This window comes from Mustela lutreola, chromosome 11 (assembly GCF_030435805.1).
Source record: "Mustela lutreola isolate mMusLut2 chromosome 11, mMusLut2.pri, whole genome shotgun sequence".
In the NCBI taxonomy this organism is placed as follows: domain Eukaryota; kingdom Metazoa; phylum Chordata; class Mammalia; order Carnivora; family Mustelidae; genus Mustela; species Mustela lutreola.
This window is the reverse complement of record NC_081300.1, coordinates 63,045,483-63,057,862: the sequence shown is the minus strand read 5'-3', so window position 1 is coordinate 63,057,862 and position 12,380 is coordinate 63,045,483. Positions and strand designations below refer to the sequence as shown.

Sequence of the window (12,380 nt, the reverse complement as noted above, 5' to 3'; positions counted from 1 at the left end):
GCTCCTCTATTATTTCATTACCACCTTGTTTTATGTTAGATATTTTCTAGTGTGTCACTTCGATTATCTTGTTATTCCTTTTGTGATTTTTTTTAAAACGTCATTTTCTTTGTGGTTGCCTCAGAATTACAATTAATGTCCTCATTATTATATATAATATATATTATATATATAAGTATATAATATGTATTTTATATATATTTATATATAATATATTTTATATATTATATATAATAATGTCCAAATCTAATTTGGATTTGTATCAATATAATTTCTATACTATACAAAAACTTTGTTCCTTTATAGCTCCATTCCTTCCTTGCCTTTGTTCTATTGTCATAAAAGTGCATATTTATCTATTTTATATACCTATTAACACAGATTTATAAATATTGCTTCAGTAGTCATCTTTTAATTCACAAGAAAAGAGTCATAAACAAAACTACCTTTATATAGTCTTTTATATTTACCTATACAGTTGCTCATACCAGTGTTCTTTATTTCTTCATGTGGGTTTGGGTTACTGACTTGGGTCCCTTCATTTCCACCTGAAAGATTCTCTTGAGTATATCTTTTTTTTCTAAATTAATTAATTAATTTTATTATGCTAGTCTCCATACAGTGCATCATTAGTTTTTGACGTAGTGTTCCATAACTCATTGGTTTGCATGTAACACCCAGGTCTCCATGCAGTATGTGCCCTCCTTAATACCCATCACCAGGCTCACCACCCCCCATCAACTCCCTCCCCTCTAAAACCCTCAGTTTGATTCCTGGAGTCCACAGTCACTCATGGTTTGTTTCCCCTCTGACTTTCCTCCCTTCATTTTCCCTTCCTTCTCCTAATGTTCTCCATGCTATTCCTTATGTTCCACAAATATGTGAGACCACATGATAATCGTCTTTCTCTGTTTAACTTATTTCACTTAGCATAATCTCCTCCAGTCCCATCCATGTTGAAGCAAATGTTGGGTATTCATCCTTTCTTCAGTATTTCTTATAGGGCAGATCTATTAGAGACAAATCCTCTCAGCTTTTGTTACCTGGTAATGTCTTAATCTCCCCTTCATTAGTTGGAAGAATTTTGCGGGAAATAGAATTCTTATTGACAATCTTTTAATTTTTTTTTTAATTTATTTGACAGACAGAGATCACAAGTAGGCAGAGAGGCTGGCAGAGAGAGAGGAGGAAGCAGGCTCCCTGCTGAGCAGAGAGCCTGATTCGGGGCTTGATCCCAGGACCCTGGGATCATGACCTGAGCCGAAAGCAGAGGCTTTAACCCACTGAGCCACCCAGGCACCCTGATCTTTTAATTTTTTTAAAGCACTTTGATTATATCATACCACTGCCTTCTGGCCTGGATGGTTTCTCATAAGAAATCAGTTGTTAATCTTATTGAGAGTCCACTGTACAAGATTAGTTTGCTTCTTTCTTACTGTTGTCAAGATTCTTTGTCTTTTGATAGTTTAGTTATGATACATCTGGGTGTGGATCTCTTTGAGGTTCCTGGTTATGCAGATTAATGGTTTTCATCAAATTTGTTATGTTCAGGGCCATTATTTCTTCAAATATTCTTTCTTCCCCTTTCTTTCTCTCCTTCTTGTGTGACTTTCAGTATGTGTACTGGCCCACTTGAATGGTATTCTACAAATCTATGAGGGTTTTTTTTTTTTTGGTTTTTGTTTTTTGTTTGAAGTAGGCTCTGTGCCCAACATGGGGCCTGGGCTCAATCCTGAGGCCAAGGCACACTCAACTGAGCCAGCCAGGCATCCCACAAGTGGTTGCTGTTGTTTTAAATACCTCCTAGTTCTTTATTGTTACGGTTTATATGGAAAGACAGTGTTCTTATACTTTCTTTAGTTTTTTGGGCATGCTTTCCTTCAGTTCTTTGAAAATATTTAAAATAGCTGACTTACAGTCTTTTTGAAAGCTACTCCAATGTCTGGGCTTCCTCAGAACAGTCTCTACTGACTACTTTTTCTCCCTTTGAGTATAGGCTATACTTTGTTTTTTTGCGTATTTCATTTTTGCTGCTATTGTGGAAAGCTGGAAACTTTAAATAACATAAAGTGACAACTCTGGAAATCAGATCCTCCCCCCACCACAACTTCCTGGGTTTATTGTAGCTGTTTAACAAATTTCCTGAACTAATTCTGTAAAGTCTGTATTCTTTGTCGTATGTGTTCACTGAGGTCTATTCTGAGCTTAGTGGTCAGTTAATAATTTGAAAGAGATTCCTTAAATGCCTTGAATCTCAGCCTTTGCCGAGAGAGTATATGTATGTTGAGACATGCCTTCAATACTCTGGCAGACAGCTTACAATACTGCATTGGCCTTCGGCCTTCATATCCTGCTTGTACAGAGCCTTAAGATCAGTCAGGGCTTAAGACCCTGTCAATTCTTTCTTGGGCAGGTGTAGAGCTCTGTGCATGTACATAGTTGTCTAGTTTCCCAAGAATATGCTGAAACTTTTGAAAGCCCCTGCGAACATCTCATTCCACAGCTTTTCATTTTTAAATTTTTAAAGCCGGGGGTGCCTGGGTGGCTCAGTGGGTTAAAGTCTCTGCCTTCAGCTCAGGTCATGATCCCAGAGTCCTGGGATGGAGCCCCGCATCGCATTGGGTTCTCTGCTCAGCAGGGAGCCAGCTTCCTCCCCGCCTCTGCCTGCCTCTCTGCCTACTTGTGATCTCTGTCAAATAAATAAATAAAATCTTTAAAAAAAATTTTTTTTTTTTAAAGCCGGCTTCTTATTTTTCTCAACTACTAAGATCCCCACAGGCAGCTGTGATGTTAAACAACTGCTGCTGATGGTGTATCACAAGTGTCCCAAGAGATAAGGCCATCTGCACCAAGCAAGAGTGAGTCAAGTCAAATAAAAGGTAAGGCTTGTGAATGGAGATTTCCAAAGAACTAATAGGTAGGTGAAATAATGACATTTCTCTAGGAAAGGTGTTTTGGGGGGAGCTCTAAACATTCCTAGCCTCCTTCAGAGGCTGTAAGGTTGCTGTATTTTACCAGCTGGTGGAACTTTGGTTATCAAGGCCATCAAAAAACTATACAAAGAGGGATGGGAACAGCACAGGTTAAAATGTCGCCAAGCTTGTTATTCTGAGATGTAGCAAATTTTCTTAAATAAAAGTTCTTCGGATTTTTGTAAACCTATTAATTTCCAGACATCTGAAAAAAACTGTTTTTTCTAAAAAATATATATATTTTATTTACTTATGTGAGAGAGAGAGAGAGAGCACAAATAGGCAGAGTAGTAGACAGGGAAAGGGAGAAGCCGGTTCTCCACTGAGCAGGGAGCCCAATGTGGGGCTCAATCCCAGGACCCTGGGATCATGACCAGAGCCGAAGGCAGATGCTTAATTGACTGGGCCACCTGGATGTCCCTGAGAAAGCTGATTTTGAGAATTTTGCCGGCACTACTTTTATGGAGATTTTCAAAGGTCCTCACTTCACCATTCCTGCTGATGTCCTGTGTGTAATATTTTATGTTTTACATATTTTACATTTCTCTGGGGTATATAAATGGAATTTCTACATCACATGGTAACTCTACATTCAACTTTTGGAGGAACTGCTAAACTATTTTCCCTCATGGCTATGTGTTTTACATTCCTACCAGCAATGTATGAGGGTTCCAATTTCTCTACACCCTTGGCAACATTTGTTACTGATCTTTTTGATTATAGCCATCCTAGTAGGTTCAGTGAAGTGACACCACATTTTGTGGGAGGGTTTCTGTTTTGTTAAGTAAGCTCTTCACCCACAGTAGGATTTGAACTCATGATCTGAGATCAAGAGTGGCATGCTCTACTGACTGAGCCAGTCAGCGGCCCCTCACACTATGTTTTCAATTTATATTTCCACACGGACTAATGATGTTGAACATCTTTTCATGTGTTATTGGGCATGTAGATAACTTTTTGGAGAAATATCTGTTCAAATCTTTTTTTTTTTTTAAGATTTTATTTATTTATTTGACAGACACATCACAAGTAGTCAGAGAGGCAAGTAGAGAGAGGAAGGGAAGCAGGCTCCCTGCTGAGCAGAGAGCCTGATGCAGGGCTCGATTCCTGAGCCAAAGGCAGAGGCTTTAACCCACTGAGCCACCCAAGCACCCCTCAAATCATATTTTATTAAAAAAAAAAAAAGGTGTATATTTTATTTTGCCTTTTTTATTACTGAGTTGTAAGATTCTTTAAATATTCTGGATACAAGTCTCTTATCAGATATACGATCTTGAAATATTTTCTCCAAATGGCAGGTTATTTTTTCACTTTCTTGATGGTATCATTTATAGCACAAAAGATTTTAATTTATATATTTTTAAAAGATTTTATTTATTTATTTGACAGAGAGAGATCACAAGTAGCCAAAGAGGCAGACAGAGAGAGGGAGAAGCAGGCTCCCTGCTGAGCAGAGGAGGTAACATGATGAGGGGCTCAATCCCAAGACACTGAGATCATGACCTGAGCCAAAGGCAGAGGCTGAACCCACTGAGCCACCCAGGCACTCCTCAAATCATATTTTATTAAAAAATTTGTATATTTTATTTTGCCTTTTTAATTACTGAGTTGTAAGAGTCTTTAAATATTCTGGATACAAGTCCCTTATCAGATATATGATCTTGAAATATTTTCTCCAAATGGTAGGTTATTTTTTCACTTTCTTGATGGTATCATTTGTAGCACAAAAGATTTTAATTTTGCTTTTATATGTTTTTCTTTTGTTGCTCATGCTTTAGATGCTGCATTTACAAAGGTTCTGCTTAACTCAAGGTCACTAAGATTTGCTCCTATGTTATCTTCTAAGAGCTTTACAGCTTCAGCTTTTACATTTGGGTCAGATCCATTTTGAGTTAATTTTTAGTATGATGAGAGGTAGGGGTTTAGCTTCATGCTTTTGTATATATGGATAGCCAGTAATCCCAAACCATTTGTTGAACAAACTATTCTTACCTCAGTTGAACTGTCTTGGCATCCTTATTAAAAAACCCAACAGACTATAAACGTAAGAGTATTATTTACGGACTCTCAATTCTACCTTATTGATCTATGTGTCTATTTCTATTTTAGTACCATACTGTCTTGATTTTTTTTGAGATTTTACTTATTTGACAGAGAGAAAGAGATCACAAGTAGGCAGAGAGACAGGCAGAGGGAGAGGGGGAAGCAGGCTCCCACTGAGCAGAGAACCCAATATGGGGCTCAATCCCAGAACCCTGAGACCACGACCCACGCCAAAGGCAGAGGCCCAACCCACTGAGCCACCCAGGCACCCCAACTGTCCTGATCATTGTAGGTTTGTAGTAAGCTTTGAAATTGGGAAGTATGAGTACTCTTATTTTGTTGTTTTCATCAAGACTGTTTTGGCTATTTTGAGTTTCCTGCAATTCCACATGATTTTAGGGTTAGCTTATCAATTTCTAAGAACTTAGCTGATATTCTGATAGGGATTCCAGTGAATTTGCAGATCAGGCTGGGGAGTACTAACATCTTAAAAATATTAACTATTATGATCCATGAGCATGAGATGTTTTCCCATCTATTTAGATCTTCTTTAATTACTTTCATCAGTGTTTCATAGTTTTCAGGATATAAGTTAAATACTTCTTTCGTTAAATTTATCCCTAAGTATCTTATTCTTTTTGATGCTACTGTAAATGAAATTTCCTTTCTGAATTGTTCATTGCAAGTGTGTAGGAACACAACTGATTTCTGTATACTGATTCTGTACTCTACAACCTAGTATTTGTTAGTTCTAGAATTTTTCATTAGATACCTTAATATTGTCAATATATAAAATCATGTCATCTGCAAACAGAGATAGCTATAATTCTTCCTTTCAAACCAGGATGTCTTGTATTCTTTTCTGATTGCTCTAACTAGACCTCTAGTCTGATGTTGAACAGAAGTGGCAAAAGTAGGTATCTCTGTCTTGTTCTGATCTTGGGGAAAATTTCAGTCTTTCACTATTAAGTACAATGCTAGTTGTTTTTCTCTGAAGCCTTTTATCAGGTTAAGGAAGTTCCTTTCTATTCCTAGTTTGTTGAGCATTTTTATCATGAAATGTGTTGGGTTTTATCATGTGCTTTTTCTGCATCTGCTGAGATGACCAAAAGGTTTTTGTCTTTTATTCTATTAATATTGTTCATTATTTGAATTGATTTTTGGATATTAAACCTACCTGGTACTCCCAGATAAGTCCCACTTGGTCATGATATACAATTCTTTTTATATGTTGCTGGATACAGTTCACTAGTATATTGTTGAAGATTTCTGCATCTACAATCAGAGGAGAGAGTGGCCTACAATTTTCTTGTGATATCTTTGTTTTTGGTATCTGGGTACTAATGGGCCTCAAGAATGAACTGAGAGGTACTCCCTCCTCTTCTATGTTTTGGAAAAGTTTGTGAAGGATTAGTACTAATTTTTCTTTGAATATTTGGTAGAATTAACCACTGAAACCATCTGGGTCAGAGTTCTTCTTTGTGGGTAGTTTTTCCATTACTAATTGAGTGTCTTAATTTATTGTATAGGCCTATTCAGAATTTCTCCTTCTTCTTGAGTCATTTTCAGTAATCTATGTCTTCCCGGGAACTAGTCCTTTCATCTAAGTTATTTTTTTTTTTTTAAGATTATTTATTTATTTATTTATTTGACAGAGAGACATCACAAGTAGGCAGAGAGGCAGGCAGAGAGAGAGAGAGGAGGAAGCAGGCTCCCCGCTGAGCAGAGAGCCCGATGCGGGACTCGATCCCAGGATGAGATCATGACCTGAGCCAAAGGCAGCGGCTTAACCCACTGAGCCACCCAGACGCCCCGTCATCTAAGTTATTTAATTTACTGATATACAATATTCTTGTAGTCTCTACTAATCCTTTTAATTTCAATATGGTTTGTTCCAACTGTTTCAGTAAATAAAGTTGTACTGGCATGAAGCCATGGCTATTCATTTACATACTGTCTAAGTCTGCCTGTATTAAAACTTCACAGCTGAGTAGTTGTGACAGAGACCAAATATTTTGGGCCCACAAAGCAAAAAACATTTATTATCTAAGCCCTTATAGAAAAAATATGCTGACCTCTGGCTAAGAATAATAAAATACTTGAAGTACTCAGGTCAAACTGGAGCAAAGGGCTTTTGAGAAAGTATTAGAGGCAGTTAAAAAGTGGAATGAATTAACTATGATCTAGTTTTGTAAGTATCAGCTTAAAGCTTCATTCCAACCCCTCAGACCTCATCATTACTGGGGGAACAAATTTATTTCCAGACCAGATTCAGTACAAAAACTGAGCTTCATGAAATAAAGAGGAAATTCAAAAACAAAAAGTATTTTGGGCAAGTATTTGGGAAGAGTGATAAACGCTAAACTGTGACTAATTTTGTTCCTTGGTTGAGGGTCCTATATATCGAGGGCCTTCTTTCTGAAAGCAACATAAAGGCTCAAAAAGCACAGCTTTCTCATTGATTCTTGAATAGCATGAAGGGCTAGGGAAGAGGGATCTTCCAGCTCCCCTCCTGGCTTCACAAAGGTAGAGTGAATCAATTTTTTCTTTTTGTGTCCATACCACCTTGAAAATTCACCAAGACAGCATTTGTCATATAGATTTTACCTGTTTGTGACTCTCTCGTGATTCATTCATCCCAGCATCTGCAGGCTCCATGTAAGGTACACTCCTCACCCCTCACATCACAAACACTTCACTGATGTCATTTCCATTAGCAACACCAGAACTGTGTGCAATCTCTGCCTATCATAAGAGCCAGCAACATCTAATTCCTTTCAATAGGAAACCAAAGGTAGAGTTTCCACATGAGAAACACTCCATACACAGCATCTATCTAGGGTTAGTAACTCCGCAAGAGGAAATTATTCCAGATAACAAATGCTACATCACAGAAAATGTCCTAGGTGTAAAATTATTCCTTTTATGGAAGCCTGGGCAATCAGACTCAAACAAGATGTCATGGGTGAATCATTATAATGTTATTATCATGTGCAGGAGCAATGGGAATGCCCATTATTCCAGATACGATATGTGGTTTCCTACAAATATATTCTCATTCCAGCTTAACCTGACAATAAGAAGTAACTGGGGCTGAAAGGAAGCCATGGGCCTATCACTAAAAGGCTCTGTGATTAAGTAAGTTCCCTTAAGTTACACCAAATAACTACCAGGTCACCTGAGGAGACAAACTCATCAGTGTAATACAAAGATGAAGGGTTAGAGCAGAGGTACTTCAACTCTGACCTCATCTATGCCTCAGAATTCTGAGACAAATGTTAGGCCATCTTCGAACTCTCCTCTCCCTGAGATGCATCCCATGCATCACCAAGTTCTAGCCACTTCACCTCTAAAATCTCAAGCCTTGCCTTGTGGTACTTGGCTGGCTGAGTCGGTATAGTATATGACCCTTTTTTTTTTTTTAAGATTTTATTTATTTATTTGACAGAGGAAGACACAACAAGAGAGAGGGAACACAAGCAGGGGGAGTGGGAGAGGGATAAGCAGGTTTCCTGACAAGCAGGGAGCCCGATGTGGGACTCAGTCCCAGGACCCTGGCATCATGATCTGAGCTGAAGGCAGAGACCAAACAACTGAGCCACCCAAGCACCCCGAGCATGACTCTTGATCTTAGGGTCATGAGTTTGAGCCCCACATTGAGTGTTGAGATATAAAATCTCAAGCCTTGCCTCTCCTGTTCATCTCCAATGCCAGTGCTTCCATCTAAATCACTCATGGCTCACTTCTCCTGGGAGTTACAGAGTAGAGGAGACTCCCAAAGTGGAGAGAAGTATCTGTTCCATCTTCGCTCACTCTTCACCTTTCTCATATATATCTTTACTTCAGAACACACTATAAGACTTTCTTCCTGTATCTGCCTGTCAACTAGCTTCCCAGCCTCCAGTCTTCATGGTGGGCCCTCTTCAACATCACTGATAGCATTATTCTGACCCCATTATGCTGCGGAGAAGGAAAATAAATCGTATCACTCTCACTTTAAAATCTGCTGCAGAATTCCAACTGCCAGCAGCATGCACCTCAGTCTTGTCTCTACCCATCTCTTACCCTTGCCCCTCTAGCTGCCTCCTAAGCATCTGATAAGTATTAGCCAAAGTGATGACCCCAGACTCCCAGAAAGAGCCATTCACACAGTTTCCTTTCCAAGTGCACTCTTAAAGGTGACAAAACACAGCTTAGAGGCCCCCTCTGTCATGGGGCCTCTCTGACTTAAGGTATTCTCACACAGCACTCTCTTCAAATGTCTGACAGTTTTCTAGGTGCTAGAATCCCACATTTATACTTTTCCCACTAGGCTACGGAAGATTATTTAATGGCCAGCATTAGCTAATAAAGATCCAAAGTCATACATCCTGTAGTCAAGTATCTGGTGACTAGATTAGACACCAAGAACGAAAAAAGGAAGCACAGCAGAAAGTTACCCCTTTCATCATAAAAGTTTATGAATTAGTAGGAACCCCTGGGTGGTACAGTCAGTATTAAGTGTCTAACTCTTGGTTTTGGCTCAGGTCATGATCTCAAGGTTGTGAGATCAAGCCCCACATCAGGCTCTCAGCGAGGAGTCTGCTTAAGACTTTCCCTCTCCTCCCGCTGCCTCTCCCTCCTGTGCTCACTTGCTTTCTCTTCAATAAATCTTTAAAAAAGTGTATGAATTAGTAATATTCCATTAAAGCCCTTAAAATAGAGCCCTAAAACTACCTCCCATAAACCTATAGGTTCCAAGTCACTCTACAAAATTCCTCAGCAATTCACTTCTCAAAACTGTGCCAGAAATAGTTTTCAGGATGAATATCAGTAATCTGATGAAATGCAGTGTAGTCAATGGGCCAAAGTTAATCTAAAATTCTTATGTTACCCAACGTTTGGATTTCTTGTTACCTCTATTTCTTTTAGGTCTGGGCCTATTTCTTCTCCCTCACACCTGTACCAACTTCAGTATTACACCTCTACATTGCATCAGACCTTCTTGAAGGCAGCCAAAACCTTACCTGAGCTGAGATGCCAATGAGGAGCAGCCACTTCTGGTACTCATCAGTCCGGTAGTGGATCATCTGGCACCCTGCCAGACTGGCATGTCTATCAAACATCTTCATGGGTTGAGAGTCACCTTCCATGCTCCAGTGGTAGACTGTGGTCTCAGTCACCAGGGCAACAGTGTTTACAGAGACCCATTTCCAGAATATCACCTCTTCTGCCATTGTATGAGACTTCATTTTACTCTTCATCTCAATATTAAAGATTTGAAGTGTCTTCCCAGCTAGTATTTGATGTGATGAAGATTAGAGAAAGATAAATTAAAAATCTAAAAGACAAATTATTACACTCTTAATCTGAATCCTTTTAATATTACTTTTTTAAGTTGTACTACTTATAGGTAATTTGATTAAGAAGGGAAAAGAGCTGCCTGAGTGCAATTAACCACACTTTGATGTCTTAATATTGAGAAAAGACTTCCTCAGAAGAATGTAAAAGTGTATGAATAACAATCAGAAATTAGTTCTTTTGAAGCAACTATCAAAAGAATCAATTTTAAATTGGTATCTTCTAGTTTTAAAATACTTTCCTGGGTAAGTTAGCAAAAACAAGACATTCTTTCTTTGTCTGGTGCCTCCAACTTTCAGGAAAGAATACCATCATCCCTTCAAATTAAACAACTTCTCCAGAAAACAGGGTCATTTTGTCTTAAATTTTAGACTAGTGATGTCAAACAGAATTTTCTACAACGTTGGAAATGTTTTGCACTTGCACTTCTAGTATGGAAGACCCTAGCTACACATGGCTATTAGGTACTTGAAATGTGTCTGCTAAGACACATTTAAGGAAACTGAACTTTTACTTTAATTTAAGTTTAATTAATTTAAATTGAAATAGCTTCACATGGCTAGCATCCAATGGGGCAGCTAGGTTCTAGAAAAAGACTTTAGCATCCATCCTCTGGCAAGAGACTCCTGTTGTTTCCACCTCTGATAAAAAGCTAAGTTCTGATCTTTGTATCTATGCAAAACTCAGAGCTAACATGAAATACTGCTTCCTCCCAAATCAGGACCAACACAAGGATTACTTCTCTGATCACTTCTACCTGGCACTGTATTGGATATCCTAGCTACTGTAATAACACGAGAAAAGTGAAAGGCATAAAGATGAAGGAGGAAATAAAACCGCCTTTATTCACAAACAACTTTTACAAAGAAAATCCTAAGGAATTTACAAATCTACAAAGCCATTATCAGAACGAATAGGCGACTATTAACAATACTGCAGGGTATGAGGTCAATATACAAAAATACCAATTGAATTCCCAGATGCCAGCAGCAAACAATTTGGAAATAAAATTTTTAAAAGAACTGTAATATCACTAAAAGGAAAACAAAGTCTCTGCCAACCAAGAATCCTATATCCAGCAAATCTGTCTTTCAAATACGAGGGAAAAATCAAGACATTCTAAGATAAAGAGAAGCTAAGGGAGTTTGTAACCACAGCACTAAAGGAAGTCCTGCAGATTGAAATGAAAGGACATTATATAGTAATTTAAAGCCATATGAAGAAATAAAGATCCCAATAAAGGTAAATACGTGGGTGATTATAAAAACTTGTACTTTTGTAACTTTGGCTTATAACTCTACTTTTTGTTTTCAACATGATTTAATAGACTAAAACATTACAAAAATCACTGAGTAGGCTAAAATCTAGTATTACAACTAGTTTGTAACTACACTTTTGGTTTTCTATATAACTCAAGAAATGAATGCATTAGAAAAAATTAATGTATGCTTTTGGACAAATTATGTATAAAGATGTAATTCTGTGACAGTAACAATAAAAGAGGTGGGAATGGAGATGTAAAAGTACAGACTTTTTGTATGTTATTGATGTTAAACTGGCAAAATTTCAAATTAAACTGTTACAACTTCAGGATGTTAAACACAGTCCCCACAGCAAAAAACAAAAAACAAAAAACAGCTATAGAATGTACACAAAAGAAACAAGAAGAAATTTAAATGTTTTCACTGAAAAAAAAATCAACTAAACATAAGCAAAGATAGTAATACAGAAAATGAAGGACAAAAAAGCATAAACTATATGAAAAACAAATAGTGAAATGATAGAAGTCCTTCCTCATCATTAAGACATTAACTGTAAATGGATCAAAAGACACAGACAGGCAGAACAGGTATAAAAACATGATCCAACTATATGCTGTCTACGAAGACTCACTTTAGATCCAAAGACACAAAGAGGTCAAAATGAAAGGATGGAAAAAGATAATTCCACGTAAATTGTAATCAAAAGAGAGCAGGGATGGTTAATTTCAGACAAAATAAACTTTGAATCAAAGAAGATCGCAAG

The 12,380-nt window shown here is 37.8% G+C and overlaps 1 protein-coding gene across 2 annotated transcripts in view; it reads right to left on the bottom strand.

Annotated features, from left to right (window-relative positions):
- Nucleotides 1-12,380, bottom strand: part of CLTCL1 (clathrin heavy chain like 1) — a 95,273-nt gene that overhangs the window by 65,481 nt on the left and 17,412 nt on the right. For both annotated transcript variants that reach the window (XM_059139890.1, XM_059139891.1), the window contains exon 3: nucleotides 10,022-10,290. In XM_059139890.1, coding sequence (XP_058995873.1) covers nucleotides 10,022-10,290 — 269 coding nt within the window. The remainder of the gene's footprint in view (nucleotides 1-10,021; nucleotides 10,291-12,380) is intronic.